General features: G+C 67.0%; 3 protein-coding genes across 15 annotated transcripts in view; 1 reads left to right on the forward strand and 2 right to left on the reverse strand.

Moving 5' to 3' along the window:
- Window positions 1-730: 730 nt before the first annotated feature.
- Window positions 731-11,513, reverse strand: ZNF512B (zinc finger protein 512B). 6 transcript variants are annotated; one of them, XM_077873980.1, is made up of 18 exons: window positions 11,462-11,513; window positions 8,027-8,152; window positions 7,589-7,731; window positions 7,094-7,222; window positions 6,315-7,009; window positions 6,006-6,232; window positions 5,819-5,894; window positions 5,580-5,726; window positions 5,291-5,465; window positions 5,127-5,219; window positions 4,831-4,929; window positions 4,575-4,745; window positions 4,150-4,344; window positions 3,795-3,896; window positions 3,424-3,486; window positions 2,821-2,919; window positions 2,246-2,493; window positions 731-1,839 (listed from the first exon to the last, which is right to left on the reverse strand). In XM_077873980.1, exons 2-18 carry the CDS (start codon window positions 8,148-8,150, stop codon window positions 1,782-1,784), a joined length of 2,844 nt encoding a protein of 947 aa, XP_077730106.1. In that variant the 5' UTR covers window positions 8,151-8,152; window positions 11,462-11,513; the 3' UTR covers window positions 731-1,781. The 6 variants fall into 6 exon arrangements, with proteins under 6 accessions (XP_077730106.1, XP_077730108.1, XP_077730107.1 ...); XM_077873982.1 differs by having other exon boundaries at window positions 2,226-2,493; window positions 11,462-11,509; XM_077873981.1 differs by having other exon boundaries at window positions 5,291-5,415; window positions 5,819-5,890; window positions 11,462-11,486.
- Window positions 11,462-16,651, reverse strand: SAMD10 (sterile alpha motif domain containing 10). Of its 4 annotated transcripts, none has more exons than XR_013365639.1 (5): window positions 14,040-15,694; window positions 13,793-13,964; window positions 13,331-13,431; window positions 12,954-13,110; window positions 11,462-11,538 (listed from the first exon to the last, which is right to left on the reverse strand). XR_013365639.1 is itself a non-coding variant. In XM_077874026.1 (5 exons), exons 1-5 carry the CDS (start codon window positions 16,574-16,576, stop codon window positions 13,088-13,090), a joined length of 609 nt encoding a protein of 202 aa, XP_077730152.1. In that variant the 5' UTR covers window positions 16,577-16,651; the 3' UTR covers window positions 11,710-13,087. The 4 variants fall into 4 exon arrangements, 3 of the variants coding, with proteins under 3 accessions (XP_077730152.1, XP_077730150.1, XP_077730149.1); XM_077874026.1 differs by lacking the exon at window positions 11,462-11,538 and adding an exon at window positions 16,486-16,651 and having other exon boundaries at window positions 11,710-13,110; window positions 13,291-13,431; window positions 14,040-14,221; XM_077874024.1 differs by lacking the exon at window positions 11,462-11,538 and having other exon boundaries at window positions 11,710-13,110; window positions 14,040-15,693.
- Window positions 14,759-19,084, forward strand: part of PRPF6 (pre-mRNA processing factor 6) — a 44,106-nt gene continuing 39,780 nt past the window's right edge. Inside the window, exons 1-2 of one of the 5 annotated variants that reach the window (XM_077873975.1) lie at window positions 14,759-14,784; window positions 15,396-15,464. In XM_077873975.1, coding sequence (XP_077730101.1) covers window positions 14,774-14,784; window positions 15,396-15,464 — 80 coding nt within the window. In that variant the 5' untranslated portion in view covers window positions 14,759-14,773. Of the gene's footprint in view, window positions 14,785-15,261; window positions 15,465-18,232; window positions 18,402-18,848; window positions 18,870-19,084 lie in introns of those variants that run through there. The other 4 variants (XM_077873977.1, XM_077873974.1, XM_077873976.1 and 1 more) reach the window with 4 other exon arrangements.

Raw genomic sequence — 19,084 nt, forward strand, 5'->3', positions numbered from 1 at the left:
TCTGCGGACTTCAGGGGGCGACCTGGAAACTCACCCCCCAGCAAAAATCCAGCCCCCCACTCCCCAAGGGCCAAGTACCTGAGAGGCCGGGGCGGGCGGCCGTCCCCAGCAGAGGTGTTGAGGTCCAACCTCCTCCAGCCATTGGTGACAAGGACAAAATGCACCCAGGGCTCCTGCCAGCACCTGCATCCCCTCCCTGCCCCTGCAGCAGCTGCCTGACTGCACCTCTGCCTCCACCAGCTGTATACCAAACGACACCCAGAACACGGAAAAGAAAATCCTTCTGCCCACGCAGTCCGAAGCCCTGCCCCCGCTGCCCTCCCTTGACCTGTGACACTGGATCACCCCCTTCTGCCCATGCCTCCACCCACCCTTCCACCAAATCCAGGTGTGTGTGACTGGGGTCGGCCATGTCTCTGGCACCCTCTCCCCACACATGAGGCCAGGGTTGCCCAACTCAGAGCCTTTTGGCCGAAGGAAGAAGCTGGAGACACACAGCGTGACGAGTCCCAAGGCCCCCCTGGGCGCTGTCTCCCTACTGCAGGACCAGGGGAGCCGACCCGACGTGGAGCCCCTCCTCTCCTGGGACTAGATGAGGACGGGCGCTGGGGGGCGGGAGGGGGGAGGGCAGAGAGGTGCCCAGTCAGCACTGCCTCCCTGAGCAGGGGAGGGACACCCCTTCAGCCCCCAGATCCACCGTCGGCACCAGGAAACCCTTAGCACCAAAATGTCAGATTGTTGTGTTTTTGTATAAAAAACAGAATAAAAAAAAGGTTGTTACTTGTCACAGCAACAAGACTGGCATCCACTACACCCAGGAGACACACGCACACGGGCAAATATCAAAATTCACATCGTCCAGGATCGGCAAGGCCGAGCCCTCAGCCCCCCACCCCCCAGTGGGAACCAGCCTCTGTCCAAACCCAGTGGCTCTGAGCATCGTCGTCCTCCCCACATTGCCAAAGTCGGAAGGCGGGGCCCCGGGAGGCGACCAGAGGCAGTGCGGCCACCTCCCCTGGGTGCCCTGAACTCCAGCCCGAACCCTGGTCAACCTGCAGACCCAGCCATCCCCTTCGGGGCCCAACACAGAGCTGCCACCAACACAACGTGACCTCGGCCAGGCCCCCTCTCTGGCCTTCAGCTCTCAGATCAGGAGACCACACAACCAGAAACAAAAGGGCAGGTAAAACGGGGGAGGGGGCTCCCACGGGAGCTCAGCCACAAGCCAACCCAGCCCAGCACACGGAAGGCTGATTCCACAGGGTTACTCCTCGGAGCTGGGCCCCAGGTCCACACCCCACATGCCTGTGGGCCCCAGGTGGACCCCGGAGCCTAGACTAGCCCATCCCCAACCCACTGGGCTGCCCCGACCCAGACCCGTGGTGGCAGCAAAGCCAGAGACTGGGAGCAAAGCTGTGTTCCACATGGCCCCCGGCCCCCCTCCTGCAGCCCTGCAGGTGAGGGCAGGACCCTCCCCCTGTCCCAGGCAGGGAGCACCCACGGGCGTGGGATGGCGGAGTGCCCTGCTAACAGGGCCACCCCCACCCAGCATGGTGCCCAGGGGCCAGCGGGCGGGAGCCCAAGCGCAGCAGGGGTTGCACAGGTAGGGGGAGGGCCTGGAGAGGTAGAGAACAGAAGCAGAGGAACCGGAGGCGGAAGGACGAGGGAGGCCACGGTGGGGCAGGCCGTCAGGTCAGCACGGCAGCAGTCAGCCTCGGGGCCTGTCCTGGGAGGTAGCTGGGGGTGCTGGGGTCCAGTGTCGGGTGGAGAGGTGAGGCTGCTCAGGTGCCCTCATCAGCCCAGAACCGCGGGTCACCAAGGACCCCCCAAGCCTTGGGCCTGAGAAAGCAGACGGGGCACGGAGCTCACACGGTGAAGGCCACCTGCCCGCCCTGCGCTGCCCTGCGGCACCGAGGCCTGGGCTGCAGACCCTCCTCCTGCCCGTCCAGGGCCCCAGACCCTGCCGAGCCCGTGAGCGCCCCTCCACGCTATTGCACTTCTGTGGCTGCCACGGGCCCTCCCCTAAGGGACCCCGCCACGTGTGCCCTACACAGCCTGCACGGGGGAAGGGCCATCCTCGGGAAAGAGAGAGGGGCTGGCTGCCTCCACCGGGCAGGTGAACAGGTGGGTGCGGGGTGGAGACCCAGAGGGCAGGAGGTCCTGGAGCCAGCTACCCCCCTCAGCAGTGGACCTGGCGTCCAGCGTGGGGACCGGGCCCCACCCACCTGCCAGCCACCACGCTCACTTCTCAGGAGCCTTGCTGGCTCCCGCCTTCCGGCCAGTGGAGCCCCGCGCCCCCTTGTCTCTGCCTCCTGGGGGCCAGTCATCCCGACGGGGGGGCATCTTGGGTGCAGGCTCCTCAGGGGTCCGCTCCTTGGGCTTTCGGCCTCGCTTCTTCCCACCCGCCAGGCTCTTCTTCTCCTCCTTCTTGGGTGCCAGCGAGTCCTGGCTCCTATGTTTGGGAAGTGGGTCTGCAGAAGTTCGAAACCAGTTCTGGAAAGGAAAGAAACCACAATGAAGACCCGGGGACAGGAGAGTGCTGAGTCCTGGGGCCAGGCAGGTGGCTCAGGCGGCTGAGCGACAGGGCACCCACGTGAAGCGTGCCGCCCGGGCAGGGCACGGGGGTAGGGCACCCAGGCTTCTCTGCTCCTCCAGGGAAGCCAGCAGCCGCTCTCAAGGGAAACCACCAGCTCTCCTAACCTTGGCTGCTCCCTCAAAGGCCACACAAGTGACTACTCCGCCACTCCCACCCTGGCCCATTCCCCGCTGTGAGGTCAGCCCGTCTGCCCCAGGCCCAGCAAGGCCCCCAGCCCATCCCACCTCCGCATGGGTCTTGAGGATGTGATATTTGACGCCACTCTCAGAGCTGAACTCCTTCGGGCACAGCAGACAGCAATACTTCCCCACCAGGTGGTCTCCCTGCAAAGCATGGGCCAGGCCGGCCACCAGACATTGGACCCCACCCCCAATCCTTGCAGGACCAGAAGCATCAGACCCAACCAGGGCACCTGCCCCTCCTCCTGCACCTGTGTAGCTATAGGGTCAGGGAAGCCACAGCTCATGGGGATGGGCTTCAAGGACCCACACAGCTTCTCTGTGGCAGGACCTCTGAGTTGCCACCACTAAGGAAAGGTGACGGATAAGGAGAGAATGAGAAGAGGCAAGTGCTCCAGGGCACAGCCCCTCACCCCAAGCCCAAGTTAGTGCTCACACCCACATGGACAAGGAGCCCCTGTGGACGGAACAACTTTGAGCGGGAGTGTCCTGGGCAGGGCTGGCCACCAGGCGCTGGGCGGTCCCTGGGCTCATGGAGGAGGCTGCCCCACGGGGGTAGGGTCACACATCCAATGTGTGGGGACCTCTAGGGGTTGGCTAGGAGTGCCGAGCACCCAACCCACCACGGGAACGGGCCAGGGCACTGACCTTGCTGCAGCTGGCGAGATGAGCCTTAAGGCCGGACACACTGGAGTAGATGGCTTCACAGCACTGGGGACAGGAGGCAGCCATGGGAGAGCGCCTCCCAGGAGATGCCCCCGCACGAATGCACACGCACCCCTCACCCGGGGGGATGTGGGGCTTCTCTGGGCTAAGTGCAGGGCTCGGCCCCAGGAAGCCTGAGCTGTGGGCAGGCTGGACCTCTAGGGCTAAGGTCATGGGGTTCCATCTAAGGGCCCTGCAGGTCACAGGTGAGCTGGTCACTTGGAAGCCTCCTCCCACCCAGGGTCACACCTGGGCTCTCTGTCCTTGAATCCCAGTGCCCTCACACCGCCCCACCAGCCCACCCCAAAACTCACATCATTGGGGCAGTTGACATGGCCTTTCTCCTTGACTTCATTCTTCCATGCTTCCAGAAGCTGGGGGTTGAGCGTGGGGAGGCCTGGCCGAGTGTAGTTGAGCTACAAGAACAGACGCACACCAGCGTGAGCCCCGTGGGCCTGTGTAACGGGGGCCCCGAGCGCCAGGTCAGAGCTGAGGCCGGATAGCCCCAGCGGCTCTGAGCACCTCGGCTGTGCCCTCCGCAAATGGGGATTTGGACCTGGAAGGTCAGCCAACGGCCCAGGTCACAGGGGCAGGGCCATCACAGGGGAGACCCTGAGCTAAACCACGTCCTGCTCAGACACGGGAGTCGGGGACCCGGCGGCAGCTCACCCGGGCAGTCTCGGGTACCAGGTCATCCTTCACCCGCCGCTTAGTCCAGTCTCGAGCCAGTTCATCCTCTGCAATCTCCTGAAGGTGGAACACGGCCACCTGGGCCGACGTGCGGCGGATGCGGCCACTGGGAGTCCGCTCAACCCCCAGCAGGTCCTCCGTTTCGGGGGGCTTGTCTTCAGGCTCCTCGGGTGGCTGCAGAGCAGAGGGGCCAGGGTGAGCAGCAGGGGCCACGGGGCATGGAGCGCAGGCGCACAGGCACAAGGGCATGGGCCGCGAGGCGCAAACACAGAGGCCCCGGGGTCCCAGGCTCCCGAGTCCCCACGCCCGTGGCCCCCAGGAAGGGAGAGTGCGCACGGCAGGTGGCACGAGACACACAGGCTTGGGCCCAAGGGACAGGAGGACCCAGGCCCCAGGCTGCTCACCGGGGCCGTGTGCTCCGAGCGCATGTGGTAGTCGTGTCCGGCCTTGGAGCGGTAAGTCTTTCCGCAGTGGGTGCAGGGGAAGGAGGGGCTGTCCACCTCACAGGGAGGCTTCCCACAGCGTCGCTGGTGGTACTGGTAGCCCATGAGGCTGGAGAAGGCGGCCCCGCAGCCCTGGGGTCGGGCTTGGGTGAGTGGCCAGCCGGGGGGCTGCTGCGGCTCATCCCACGCGAGCCCCGCCCCCGGCCGTCCCACTGACCTCCTGGGGGCAGCGCAGCCTCCCCATCTGCTTCAGCACCTTGCGCAGCCGCTCCCGCTCCTCCTGTTCACTCCCCTCCGAGGCCTCAGCGTCAGAGGGCTGGGGGGCAGGCCCAGCCTTAGTATCCCCACCACCACAGGGCCCCGGCCCCTGCCCCGGGGTCAGGGCCTGAGATGTCCAAGGTCACCACGGAAGCCAGCGAGCTCTGCTGCCACGTGGCGATGAAAGGTCAGTGGTCAAGGGAGGGAGGGTGGGGGGACGGACTAGGAGGCAGGGGTCAGTGGGTCTGGGCGTACCTTGGCGCTGTGTTCAGCCATGGTGTGGTAGTTGAGTCCCGCCTTGGATTTGAACTGTTTCCGACAGTGCTGGCACTTGAGAGCGTCCTGCAGCTGCACACGCGTCCCTGCCGTGAGACGCTGACCCTGGGCACCCCCCGCCTGGGACCCCGGGGCAGCCTTACCTTCTGACAAACCTCCATGTGCTTCTTGAGCCCCACGAGGGTCTTTCGGGTGACCACGTTGCAGGTGGGGCAGACGGCCTCCCCCCGTTCGTGGATGGCCCGCTGCCACTGCTCCTCGGGGCCACCTGTGGGGCAGGGCCAGGGCCTCAGGGGCTGGTGGGGGCTCCCGGACGCCCTGGATGCCAAGCACAGGACCCACGGTCCACGCTCAGCCCCCAGTCCCTGTGGTCCAGGATCCGCCCCAGAGCTGACGTCTGTCCTGGGCCCCGCCTCGCGGCCGGCCCCCCACCTGGAGCTGTGTGGGCCGCGGGGGCCGGCGCTTCCTTGCTGACAGTGCTGGCGGGAGCCAGCACCTTCTTCCGCACGTCCTCGGGGCCCGGCCCCTCCGGCTTTTTGGCACGGTGCATGCGGGATTTGTCCTCTGCCTTGGCCAGGCCTGCGAGCACACAGGACAGGGCGGCTGTGAGCCAGGGCTGCGGGCACACCTGTGCACGCACGCGGCCCGACACCCAGGGACTAGGGCCCTACCTTTGAGTCCGAAGGTCCCTGAGATGGACGGCTGCTCCCCTGTAAACTTCTTGGGTGTTTTCTGTTTCCTTCCTGACTCGGGGGAGAGAAAACAGGGGTCGAAATTGAGATTCTGGTCAAATAACCATCGGGAGGCCGGCACCAGGCCTCCCCACCCCGGCCCCTGCCCCCCCCGCTCTCCTCTTACTGTGCTTTATACGCTCTGCTCCCTCGTCAGGTGGGGACACGGGGCCCGTGGCCCTCAGGCCCTCCTTGCTCCCCAAGGGCCTGCTGCCCAGGGAGAGGGGGCTGCCGCCGGGGTCTGCGCTCAGCTGGAAGGCCGAGCTGTGGCCCGTGGTGGAGGGGCCGTACTCCCCGTTCTCCGGCCTCGCCTGCTTTGGCAGGATGGGGCACGTGTCCAGGCTGTCCGCTGCCCTGCGGGGAGCAGGCAGGTGAGGGGCGGGAGGGCCCCCTTTGGGCCCTGTTGCCACCTCCAACCCCGAGGGACACCCCATACCTTTTCTTACCGCTGCTCCTCCCTGTGGTACGAGGAGTTTTGTTCTCAGACTTGGTCAGCAGCACCATTTTGCAAGGTGGTGTGTGTCTGCTGATGGCAATGGGCCTGCTGACCGTCACCGGCTTACTGACCACAATGGGCCTGCTGACCGTCACCGGCTTCGTGACTGGGACGGCTTTCGTAACTGTCACAAGCTTTGTCATCGGCACCGGTTTGTTGACGGTCACCGGTTTGGTAACCGACACAGACTTGGTGACTGGCACTGCCTTATTGAGAGTCACTGGCTTGGTGACCGGCACAGGTTTGGTGACCGGCACAGACTTGGTGACTGGTATGGGCTTGGTGACCGGCACAGGCCTGCTCACCGTGACCGCCTTGGTGACTGGCACAGGCCTGCTGACCGGCACTGGCTTGGTGACCGGCACAGGCCTGCTGACTGTCACTGGCTTGCTGATGCCGATGGGTTTGCTGACACCCACAGGTTTGCCAATAGTGACAGGTTTGCTCACTCCGATGGGCTTGCTGACCCCAACGGGGCGGCTGATAGTGACCGGCCGGCTGACCGGCCCAGGCTTGGGGGCAGGCACGGGTCGGTCCATGTGGTTCCAAATGCGGTGCTTCTCCAGCTGGGTCTTGGAGGTGAAAGCGGCCTCACAGAAGGGGCAGGGAAAGGTCAGCCTTTCTGGGATGGCGCCCTGAGGGGACACGGTGGGCGTGAGGAAGGCAGGTGGGGCGGGATGGGCCCCAGACCTCCTCCTCCCTGCCCCACGGCCCCTTACCCCTTGGCACCGCTGGTAATGGTACTTGAGCCCGTAGATACTGGGGAATTCCAACCAGCACCCTGAGTTTGGACACTTTACCCTTGAGTGTGCCTTGAATTCATCTTTCCACTGGTTCATCAGGGAGAGCTGGGCATGAAAAAGGTGACACTGCTGACCCCTGGCCAGCTGGGCCTCTGCCAAGCCCAGCCCCAGACTCAGCACCCTCCCCAGGCCTGCAGGGCAGGCAGGCTTGCAGAAGCCCTTCCACTTCAGGACTGCAGCAGGATGCAGGCCACCTCAGGCGGCGACGGCATCCTAGACCTGCTCGAGAAGCCCCACAAACGCGGTGCACCAGGTCCCAGGCCACACCAGGAAGCCTTAGAGCATGGAGCGACCCCGTGACGCAGGCTGAGAGAGCTTGGTGCTGGCTGCACGGCAAGCCAGCAAAGACAGGGCAAGGTCTTCACAGGCAGACCCCAGCAGGAGTCCCACCCCAGCCTTCGGGGAGCTCACAGGAATGTCTCGCAGGGCCTGGTTCTCAGCTTTCGGACGCCCCTTCTTCTTCCCTTCCGTCCTGTCACTGGCTGGACTTCCGGGATCAAAGCAGAGTGCGGCCTGGCTGGGCACCGTCGGCCCACCCCGGACCACTGGCATCCCTGCAACAGATGGTACGCCAAGATGCGGACGCTGTGCTTCCCACAGTCTCGCCTGCCTCCTGGGGGGCTGGTCAGGACTGGAGTGAGCCCTGCTTCCCTCAGAGTGAAGCGTGGGGAGTGGGAGACTGCGGTTGGCACAGGGTAAGAATCCGGGCTGCCAGGCTGCCCCCACCCTGGAACGGCTCTCAAGAGCCCAGGCGGCCCAGCTGGGTACCGAGGGTCTGGCCCACGGGGGAGGCGGGAGGAGTGGCTGCCTGTGGCCACCTGGAGTTGACCTTGGCCTGACCCCTCTTACCCAACTTTGGTGGGTCGTGCAGCACAGGAAGTCGGACCTCATTCCGGCCGCCATCCTTCCCAGGTCCACTCTTGGTAGACCCCGGGAGCCGGCGGCCTCCTCCAACGCAGAAGGGATCAGTCATCTCTGCAAAGCAAACAGACAGACCCGTGAGGCCTACCAGGCCTGGCTCAGGACTTGAAATGGGCTGGGCCTGAGCCCCGTCCCCAGACAGGCCCCTCTCAGGCTCAGGACAGGAAAGCCTGCCTGCCTCTGTATTTAGCCACATGGGAAAGGCGGCGACGGAGACTTCTGGTTTAGGGGTTTAGGGGAGGGACTGCCCAGCTGAGGTCCCCTTGGATTATCCAGAAGATACAATCATCTTGGAAGCACCTCACCCTGTCCTGAAACCCTCACCGGCTCCTACAGACTTCCTCTGTCCGCACACAACAGTCCCAGAGAGCGCCAAGAATCACACCTGCTACTGGGCTAGGCGCGGCCCCCAGAGAGGTGGAGCGCTCGGGAGGAAAGAGGTCAACAGCATGCGTCCCAAGGGCCGATGATGACACCGGCACGGCTGCTGGCTCACAGGCTGTGCTGGCCCAGCACCTTGGGACACCTTTCTCCACAGCCCCACCCAGGCCAAAGGCAATGCCACCCCACCGGGGTGGGTACCCCGGATCCTTCTCTTCGGAACACAGGTGGAAGATGGTCGAGGTGGGCAGATCCGGGATGGAGGGCCCTAGAGCCTCTGGCCGCGAGCCACCCCGGGTGACCCTCTTCTCAGCCCCGTCTCCGCAGGAGGCCCCCAGCCGCCCTCCGCCAGGCTCACCCACCGCCTCCCCACCTGCACCCTGCAAAGCCTCTGTGCCCCCACCTACAGGCCCACCAGTACCTCCTCCAGAGACCACCCGCCACCGAGGCTGGGCCTGCACGGACCTGCTGCTGGGGCCCGCACCCTGGGGGCTGGGGAGAGGGACTGGACACTCAGCCCCGCTGGATCCTTCCACAGGGACGCCCAGGGCCGCGGGGGGCGCGTGGGGGCAGCTGGGCCGGCAGGTGGCCCCTCCTCTGGCGGGGGCGACCGCGGGGGCCCAGGCGCCGAGTCGGGGCGCGCGAGGTCACTGCCCCTTGCCAAGGGGGTGCCCGGTCCTGAGCCCGGGAAGGTGCGCGTCTGCGGGGCCTCAGCCAACTTCTCTCAACTCCGGGAGGAGCCCCCCGCCCCCGCCCGCGCCCCCGCCCCCGGCCTCGGCCCGGGACCCACTTTCCAACGTCGCTGCGGCCGGCGGCGGGTGGGGGCCCGGCAGGCACCCGCAGGCTCAGGCCCCGCGGCCGCGGCGGACGGGGCGCCCGGCGGGGTCGCAGGGGCGGGACGGGGGGGCCGGGCGCGCGCACCCGCAGCCTCGCCACCCACCTGTCACCTGGGCGCGGGCCGGCCGGGCCCCGAGAGGCCGCTCGCCGCCGGGGGGAGGGGGCGAAGGCACTGAACCAAAATGGCGACTTTTTCTGGAGAAGGAGGAGGCGGGCGCGCGGCGCGGGCGGGGCGCGGGGCGCGGGGGGGCGGGGGTCCGGGCGCGGCGGGGCGCGGGGGGCGGGGGGCGGGGGCGGCGCGGCGCGGGGCGGGGCGCGGCGGGCGCGGGCCGGGCCGGGCGGGGCGGGGGCGCTCACCTGCGGGCCCAGCGGGCGGCCGGCGGGGCCGGGGCCGGGCCGGGGCCGGGGCGCGGGGCGCGGGGTCCGGGCGGCGCAGGCTGCGCGCCGCGCTGCGCACATGCGCGCTCCCGCCCCTCCCACCTTTGACAGTTTTACTGTGGGGGGGAGGGGGCGAACTCTCGCGGTATTCCTGCGGCCGCGCGGCGGGAGCGGGGGGGCTCCCGCGGGGGCTCCCTCGGGCGGCGGGGTAAACTGAGGCACCGCAGGGCCGCCGGGCTGCGGGCGCGGAGACGGCCGGCCTCGGGGAGCCCGGCTCGGGCGGCTGCGCGCGGGGCGGGACCTGGACCCCGGGCCGGTGGCCGCGCTGGGGGCGGGGGGGCCCCCGGGTGGGGGGGGGGCGGGCCACGGGGACCAAGGGACCAAGGGACCGGCCCCCGCCCCCGCGGCCAGGCCCCTGCGCCCGGTCCCGCCCCGCCTGCGAGCGCGCCCCCCTCCCCACGCCGGGGCAGCAAGCTACCAGGACGGGGGGACAGTACCAGGACGGGGGGACAGTACCAGGACGGGGGGACAGTACCAGGACGGGGGGACAGGCGGGGGACGAGGTTCTGGCTGGGAAATGCCTGCAAGGTGCGTCTCCCCCCCCCCCTCGCAACCCCCCACGCCCGCACCTCCCCCTCCCAGGCCTGCCCTGCAGCAGCCTGGGGTAGGGCCCGAAGCCGGGCTGCGGTTGGGGTCTGCCCCTTCTCCAGGGTGGCGCCCAGTGCTCACAGGGAGGGGTGGGAGCCCCCTCGTGGAGGGATCAGTGGTTAGAAGTTCCCCTGGGAATCAGAGCCACGGAGAGGCCCGAGTGACCCCAGGAGGAAGAGGGAGTGTCCTGTCCTTCCCTTACTGACCGTGCCCATGCAGGGGACAGGACATGCAGGATTTGGGGAGAGGTCAGTGCACGGGATGCACACAAGCCTGTCATGTTTCCCCATGTAAGCCCGCATGTCCACGCGTGTGACACCTCAGTGTCCATTGATGCCTGAGTGGCCATGTGTGCTAGGCCGTGGCCTGCGTGGGCATCTGATGTCAGGGCATGTCTGTATGTCCTGTGCTGGGGGAAAAGATGCCTATCTGTGTGTCAGTATCCAGATGACTAGATGCAAGGTGTGAGTGGGTGGAGAGAAATCTGGATCCTAGCAGGTGTGTCCAGGCTACAACACGTCTGCAGTCAGCCCCTGTGTTCCTGTGTGTCTGGCTGCTGTGGGTCCGGACACCAGCATCGCTGTGTCAGTTTACGCCTCTGTATTACCGTGCGTCTGGTTGCTGTGCAGGTGCCTGCGTCAGGGCATTGTCGTGTCCTGTGTGTTTCTTATGTCAGGACATTACCCTGTTGCGGGGGGCCGGGAGCAGGATTAATGCGGGCCCTCCGGGATTGCCACGTCAAATCCCTGGAACCCACGAATGGGATCTTATTTGGAAAAAAGGTCTTTTCAGATCTGCTTAAGGTAAGGGTCTTGAGAAGATCCTCCTGGATTGTCCCGGTGGGCCTTAAACCCAGGGACAAGTTTCCTTGTAAGAGGAAGATGTGACAGAGAAGGTGAGGCGGCCGCCGAGGCTGGGATGGAGTGACGGGCCATGACCCCTGGAGGCCCTGAAAGCTAGGGGAGGTGCCGAAGGGTCCTACCCTGTGCCCTAGGAGGGAGGGGGACCCTGCTGGGTCTCAGACTGGCGGCCTGCGTCACTGTACCCAGAGCAGCTCCTGTTGTGCTGAGCTCCCCAGCTGTGGTCCTCTGTGAAGGCAGCCCCGGGAAAGTCACGCACCTGTGTCCGTGCATCTGGGTGCAGTCCACAGGGCTGAGCCCAGGATTCCAGCCTCTGCCTCCTGTCCCCACCTGGTCCTGGGGTGAACAGGTGCCCTGTCAAGATGCGACACCACTGCCCCCTAGTGGCCCTGGGGAGGCACCTGAGCTGGGCACCCTGCCCCCTCCTCCCACATCCTGGGCCCCCCCACCCAGGGCTCTTCCCACTCTCAAACACCCAGTTGGCTAGAGCCAAACACACACTTGGGGCACTTGAGAACCAGGTTTATTTCTGGTCTTTTTGTCAGAATATAAAAAAGCGCAAACAAAAAAGACAAGACAAGAGCATGGGGGCATGGGGGGGGGAGACAGGAGAGGGAGCAGGTGGGGGCAGTGACAGGAAGGACCCTCCGAACAGACAACGTTGTGATGGCACAAGGTGGGCAGGGACGGGCAGTGTGGCCAGACAGGACACGGGGGCTTCCTGTCTGCACCAGCAGGATTAGGCAGGGGGCACCAGGCCAGTTGTCCTGTCCACTCAGGACCTGCAACAACCAACCTCCCATCCAGAGGCTGGCTCAGGGCACAGAGAAGAGGCTGGAGGCTCGGCCTCATCTGTCCCTGAGACTCAGAGATCCTAGAGGAGTAGGAGGCCAGAGGAGCAAGCGGGTGGGGCCGCCAGGACCCCCTCACTGTGCCTCTGCTGGGCAGCCCCAGTCCCAAGCCTTGGGCCCTGTGGCCCACGGGGTCATTGCTCAGGTGCTGGCTGGGTCTCTGGTGGGTGGGTGTGAAGGGCGCAGCCCTCGGGACAGGATTTTCCAGGTAAAGGAGCGGTGAGACTACACAGGCCCCCAACTATGCATCAGAGGCAGCCTCCAGGAATGTGGGGGGAGCAGGAACGGGACTCCCAGACCCAAGGTGGAGACGCGGCTGAGCCTAATCCTAATCCCCGGGTCCTCATGCTGCCGTTAGGTCTCGGGCCCCTGAGCAATCCCCAGACCTCTCTTGCTTCAGTTCCTGGGAATGGACGGGGGTGTGGTGAGGGTCTCAGAAACAACGCGAGACAGTGCGTGGCGTGGCACGTCAGGTGGGTGCTGATGCCGCGGACTGTGGGGGGGCGGGGGCAGGGCGCTCGTCTAAGGGAGCCTCCACAGTGTATCCCACCTGGGCCAGCAATCCTCTAGGGGCCGGGTGAGGGTGTAGAACTGGACAGATGGGCAGACCCAGACCTCTTGCCGTGGCGGAGGCGGGACGCCCAGAGGAAGCGTGACTCGGCAGGCATGGGGGGCACAGACACGAGTGTGGGTGAGGGGAATATAAATAATAAACAGACTCCCTGGGAGTCTAGGGGGATAACCAGACCTGCTCTGGCTCCAGGTGGCTGCCCCGCATGCTGCCAGCAGCACCAGAGGGTGGATCTGGGCTCAGGTCCTGCGAGGAAGGGCCACACCCAAGCAGCCCCCACCTGCTCACAGCCCAGAATGCACAACCAGAGATGGCAATCCTGGTCCCACCTGTCCATCGGGCTGGGCTCGGCCCCTGGAGCCTCTGGCGGGGTCCGAGAGGGGCTGTGTGCCAGCCCTGCATCGTCCTTGCCACGGGCTCTGGTCACAGTGCTGGGGTCTGGGGTTCAAGCTTCAGGCAGCAGCTAGGACGCGTTTCCAAAGGAGGCTATAGGGCGGATGGGGGTGAGGAGGGGTGACTTCTGGCGTCTTCTGCTCTGCCCCAGGCACAAGACGGCCCTGACTAGAGTCCTACGGCTGCCCCCTTGACGTCAGCCCACCCATCCCCACCCTTGGGCTCGTGGCCCAGACTCCCAGCTCTCTGGCACTCCTGGCTCCCCCCACTGACCTTGGCTGAGCAGCTGCAGGCTCCGCCCCTCCTCGCGCACCTGCAGGCGTAGCACCTGCTGCAGCACCTCTTGTCGCTGTGCCTCCTGCGCCAGCCCCATCCGTTGCAGCTTCTCCCCGTTCAGCCGCAGCAGCGCCCGGCCTGGGAGCCAGGGGTTGAGCAGAGAGGGGTTGAGCCAAGGTCAACCTCCAAGGGGCATTAAGAGCCGAGGCAGAGAGAGGGAAACGGGAAGGGGACACAGAGACACTCAAGGACACAGAAGGAGAGGCGGAGACAGCAGGATTTAGAGAGGGAAAGAGGGTGAGAGGCAGAGGGGAGGGCAGAGAAAAGCCACGAGAAAGGAGCAACACGCCGGGGAGACTGCGGAGAGAGAGCCCTGGCAGGAGAGGTTGGCCCAAGAGGAAACCGAGGAGAGACAAATGACGGCAAGAGAGACAAAGGCAGGCTGGGGGGCTCTCCAGGGGATCCTTATGCCCCCCCATGCCACAGCCCCCAAGGGCACCTGTGATGGCGTGCTGGGAGAAGGCCTCCACGTAGACGAGGTAGTTGTGGGGACAGTGCTTCTTGAGCCACTTGCACACGTCCTGCTGACTCCACAGGACCACAGGCCGCGTCAGGCCGCCCAGGGAGGGACTCGTGTGGTACAGGCCATAGTGGTCAGAGTATATCCGGCCCTGCGGGGGAGACGGGTGCCGGGTGCGGTGAGGTGGTGGGAGGGCAGGGGCTGAGGGGGGACGGCGGGTGGGTACCTGGGGGGCCTCTGTGCCAGGCTGCTGCAGGAGCTTGACCGGCCGGCCACCAGCGGCCCTCTGGCTACGGGAGTCGTGCCATGTGAGGCTGGTGCCTGGCGTCCGAGGCAGGTGGCAGGGGATGCTCTCAGCGGACACCGTGTGCTCCAGGAGGGTTCGGCAGAAGCTGAAGTGTGCAGTGGCTGCGGGGCATGGGCGCCTGGTCAGGGCGGTCAGGGCCGGGGCCAGAGGATCGTCTCTCTGCAAACCAACTCCCTGCTCAACCCATCTTCCCTTGAACACGAGGCCCCTTTTCCCAATCGGGGGGCCCCAAGCCCCCAGGGACAGGAAGGAAGTGCGCAAGAACGGTCCTGTGTAGCCCGCCCAGCCCAAAGCTGATGGCCTGGGAGCATCCTTCCTCTTCTGGGCGCACCGGCCGTGCTTTAGGGAGCACGAGGGGTTCCGCATAGGTTCGAGAGACAGTGTGCCCACCGGGGAGCCTAAGGTTCACAGTCTGGTGAGGAGCTACCCTGAGACAGGCCTCGTCTCACCCTCACTCTAGGCTGACACACACTGAGCCAGACCAGGGCACGCTGCGGCCCCTCTGTCCTGGGAGGCCCAGCGTCACGGCGTCCCCGAGAATGCTGCCTGCCATCGCCACTGATGGCACCCCAACTCTGCAGCCATACCTGGCGTTTGAGACGTGGCTCCTGCCCTGTGGTGTTCACCTGCCAACCCCTCGGCGGGAAGCCTGAATGAACTGCAGGCAAGCCACCCCGGGAACCCTGCTCTGCCACCTGCCGCAGGGCCCTTGGCCCAGGACAGCTCCCGTGGGTGGGCATCCAGCGGACATGGGCTGCTCAGTACAGGTGTGCAGGGGCCAGCCATGAGCTCGGGGAGCCACGGGGACACCTGGCGCTTTCTTTCCACAGACTTCATTACACTCCTCGAGTTTTAGTTTCGCTGTCCTTCCTGGGCTCGTTGCTCACATAGGTCACGGGAGGGCAGACACCCTAACAATGGCCTCCTGACCCTTGCACAGGTCTGGGCACACAGCAGGTGCCCAGGAACACTGTGGCTGGCTGGCTGGGTGGATGGAGAAAGGCTCTGTGTGGTGTCCACAGCCAGTAGAGCCCTGGGGAGAGACAGGAAGCTGGGCCCAGGCTCGCCTTCATCTTTACAGCACCTAGGCCCCAACTCGGCAGGCAGAAGCAGGTTCTCGGCCAGGGCCCTCGCCTCCCTGGCTCTCAGCCCTAGAATGAGAGACCCTGCCTTCCATGGACACAACCCAGTGCCCCCAGCTGAGGGCAGGGAGGGGTTGGCTGTGTGCCCAGGAGTTCTCAGCCATGGGGAAAACCCATCACTTCCCCCTTCTAGCCCTTCAGATTCCTCCGATTCAGCACGCCGTCTTCATACTTGCAACTTTTCGGAATTGGATGACCCCAGGTGACTCTAAATTTGAGGTCCAGGATCAAATAGAGGGTGTGCCTGGTGCGGTCCCTGCCTGGATGAGGTTTCTGATATCACGGAAAAAGACTTATTCTAAGCTGGCATCTTTCAGGGCACAGGTTCCAGAGCCACTCGGCCTCGCCTTGCAGGGCCTGGCGGAGTGGGCTGGCCGGGTCAGGGGCAGAGGCAGAGGCAGGGGCAGGGGCAGGAGCAGGGGCAGCGGCAGGTTCAGGGGCAGGAGCAGAGGCAGGAGCAGGGGCAGGGGCAGGGGGCAGGGGGCAGGAGCAGGAGGCAGGGGGCAGGAGCAGGGACAGGGGGCAGGAACAGGGGCAGGAACAGGGGAAGGAGGCAGGGGCAGGAACAGGGGCAGGAGCAGGAGCAGGGGCAGGAACAGGGGCAGGAGCAGAGGCAGGGGCAGGAGCAGGGGGAGGGGAGGAGCAGGGGCAGGAGCAGGAACAAGGGCAGAGGCAGGGGCAGGAGCAGAGGCAGGAGCAGGGGGAGGGGAGGAGCAGGGGCAGGAGCAGGAACAAGGGCAGAGGCAGGGGCAGGAACAGGGGCAGGGGCAGGAGCGTGAAGCTCTGGCCGAGGTGGGCGTCGCCGCCGCGCTGCACCTGTCGGGGTCCAGCGGGCCCCGCCCATTTGCTGCCCAGGCTAGGGGAACGATCTGCGTCTTTCTGTCTGTCCGCCCGTCGTTCCGTCCCTCCCTCTTAGCCCCAACGTCAGAATTCCACCATGAAACGGGGCCGGGGGCGTCCAAGCCCAGCTGTGGCCTCGGCTCCTCTCGGCCCCACGGCGGAGCTGGGGAGGGAAGGGCGCGCAAAGGGAAAGGTGACCGCGGGGTGGGCCAGCGGGGGGCAGGAGCCCCAGCCGTAACCTCCTCCAAGCCAAGGGTGCGCTGATGCCCCGGCCCGAGGCCACCCCCCATCAGGACAAAGGCACGAGGGACCCCGATCGGCCAGGATGCGGCCCCCCTCGGCTCAAGCCGCCGCCCGCCCGCGCCGTGGTCAGCCCTGCTCACCGTCCACATCCCGGCGCTCCCCGAAGCCGGCGCGCACAGCCCCGGCGCGGCCTCGCGGGGGGCTCAGCTTGGTCCTCAGCTCCGTGAACATGGGGCCCAGGGATCCGGGCCGCGCACACGCCCCTCGCCGGGCGCCAGGCGGCCGTGTGGCCGGCGGGGAACGCGCGCCGCCTGCCCGCCCCGCCCGCCCCGCCCGCCCCGCGCCCGAGCCGGTCCCCGCGCCCGCCCGGCGAGTCTGCGCGGCGAGGCACCTGCTCCCGAGCCCGAGCCCGGGGCCGGGCGCGCTCGGGAGCTCCGCGGTCTAGCGGCGGCGCGCAGCTCTGCTCTGCAAAGGGAGCCTGCGGGGGTCCGGGCGACCTTGCAACCTGGCGGTGGCTTCCAGGACGAGCGCCTGCACCTCCCGGGGGCCCACCCCCCGGGGGCCTCTGAGGCGGGGAAAGGAGGAAGCCAAGGTCCCGGCGGGAGGGAGCGGGCCGGAGGCGGACATCCTCCCTGGTCCCGGGATGGTCGGTCCACCGAGGCCCAGGTGGAGGGCCAGACCGACCCCTCCATTTCTCACTCCTTTATCCTCGCCTTCTCCAGAGATCTCTCCCTCAAGGGGCACTTGCTCCCCTAGGAGCCTCCCTTAACCCACCGCCGGGGACTCCAGGAAGACAGCCGGGCAGCACCTGTCCCCTTCCCTACGCAGCCCCAGGATCTGGCCCGGGGCTCAGGGGGTGCCGCTGAAGGCGGTTTCGCGGGGCATGGGGAGGACAGAGCCGCTCCAAGGAGGCCGCTGCAGGGAAGAGGGATGCGTCCGTTCCAGGCCTCACTGGGAAGTGCTAGGGTGGGCTGGGGGCCGCCGGGGTCAGAAGGCCAGACTTGCTACCCACCAAGTTGAGCCTGCACCGCCAGGGGTCTGGGCGCTCTCCCCAGGCGTATGCGGGTGCCAGAGGACGCCCACGGCACCACGAGCAAAGGCGCACTCGGAGATAGAGTCGTCGTGCATGTCCACCTAAAACATGGGCCCAGGTGATGACTGGTACCCAAGCCCAGCACCACGCCCAAGGAGAGATTTGCGTGGAATTCACCCCCGAGCTGTGGCCACGCGGGCCCACACACCGAAGCGATCCGGGCATATCTACTGCATGAACAGCTCTCTGGGGGCTGCACTTCCACCATCAGGGCCAGGGCCAGGGTTCAGCGGGGTGCAGGTGCCACCGGCAGGGTCAGGGTCAGGGTTCAGCGGGGTGCAGGTGCCACTGTCAGGGTCAGGGTCAGGGCCTGGGTCAGGGCTGGGGTCCGGCAGGGTGCAGGTGCCACCGGCAGGGTCAGGGTCAGGGCCGGGGTCCGGGGGTGCGCGGGGCGGTGGAGCCCGCTCAGGACGGTGCCTGCATCGCGGGCCGCCCGGGAGCCTGAGCGCCGAGGCCTGGAGCCCGTCCCCCGGGGCACAGGGGCCAGGACACCTCGGAAGGGAAGCGTCCCCGCCTAGGCCCGGTCCTGGGTCCCCAGGGAGGGCACAGGCCGGTGTCCTCGGAAAAGCGTCGGAAACCAGTAAAGACGCGCCAGGCTCAGGCCGAGGCCCCGCCCCCCCGCCAGGCCCCCGCGCGCATGCGCCTGTCACCTTCTCCCCGCCGCTGCCGCCCCCGCACGCAGCCGGAAGTCGCTCTTCGGGAACTTCCGCCCGGGGAAGGCGGGGTGGGCGGGGCTTCGGCGGCCCTGGGGCTCTGCTTCCGGGGCGCGGGTGACGCGGAGCCCGCGAGCTCTTCCGGTGCGGCGGCCGGGGTCGTCTAAGGCCTGTCGCCTCCCGCCTCCCGCCGCGGCTTCCGCGCCGTCGCTCCCGGGGCCCTGGTCGTCACCGGCGCCATGAACAAGAAGAAGAAGCCGTTCTTGGGCATGCCCGCGCCGCTCGGCTACGTGCCGGGGCTGGGCCGGGGGTGAGGCTGGGGGGCCTCTCGGGGCGGCGGGCGGGCGGGGGCTGGGCCTGGGCCGGGGAGCAGCCGAGCGGCGCGGGCCTTGGGCCGTCCCGGGGCGTCGTCCGCGAGGGTCGGCGAGCGGGTCCGCCTGCCCTGCCCTGCGCCGGGTGCCCTGCGGCATCGCCGTCCCGGCCGGTCGTCGGTTGAGGCCGGTATCGGGCTTCCCTGCGGGGGCGGGGGGGGGGGGGCACCAGCCTCCGAGCACCTGCAGCGTATCAGGTGCAGAGGGAACAGGTGTCGGAGCCCGGGGCGTGCTCGGCGGAGCGGTGGCACCTGAGCCCCGCTTGGGAGCAGAGCGGGCCCGGGACGCGGGAATGTGGCTGGGGCTAAGGGACAAGCGGACTTGATGTGTGCTGGGTGGTCAAGAAAAAAGGGCAGGCGTGGAGGAAGATGAGGGAGTCTCGGGGAGTCTGTGCGAGCCGAGTGCAGGTGAGTGGGGTGATGCCGCAGGTCGGGGGGCAGAGCCCGAGGAGCCACCGACCCCACCACGCCCGTGTGGCGGCCCAGGAAGGCTAGAGGCCCGGCGGCCAGCGGGGTCCCAGCTGCCGGGGAAGCTCAGGTTTGGGGAGGAGGGTTTCGGAGGTAGACTGGGTAGAACCTGGTGACTGACGGGGCGGAGAAGGCGGGTGAGGGAGGCAAAGCTG

Source organism: Canis aureus, chromosome 26 (genome assembly GCF_053574225.1).
Source record: "Canis aureus isolate CA01 chromosome 26, VMU_Caureus_v.1.0, whole genome shotgun sequence".
Lineage (NCBI taxonomy): Eukaryota > Metazoa > Chordata > Mammalia > Carnivora > Canidae > Canis > Canis aureus.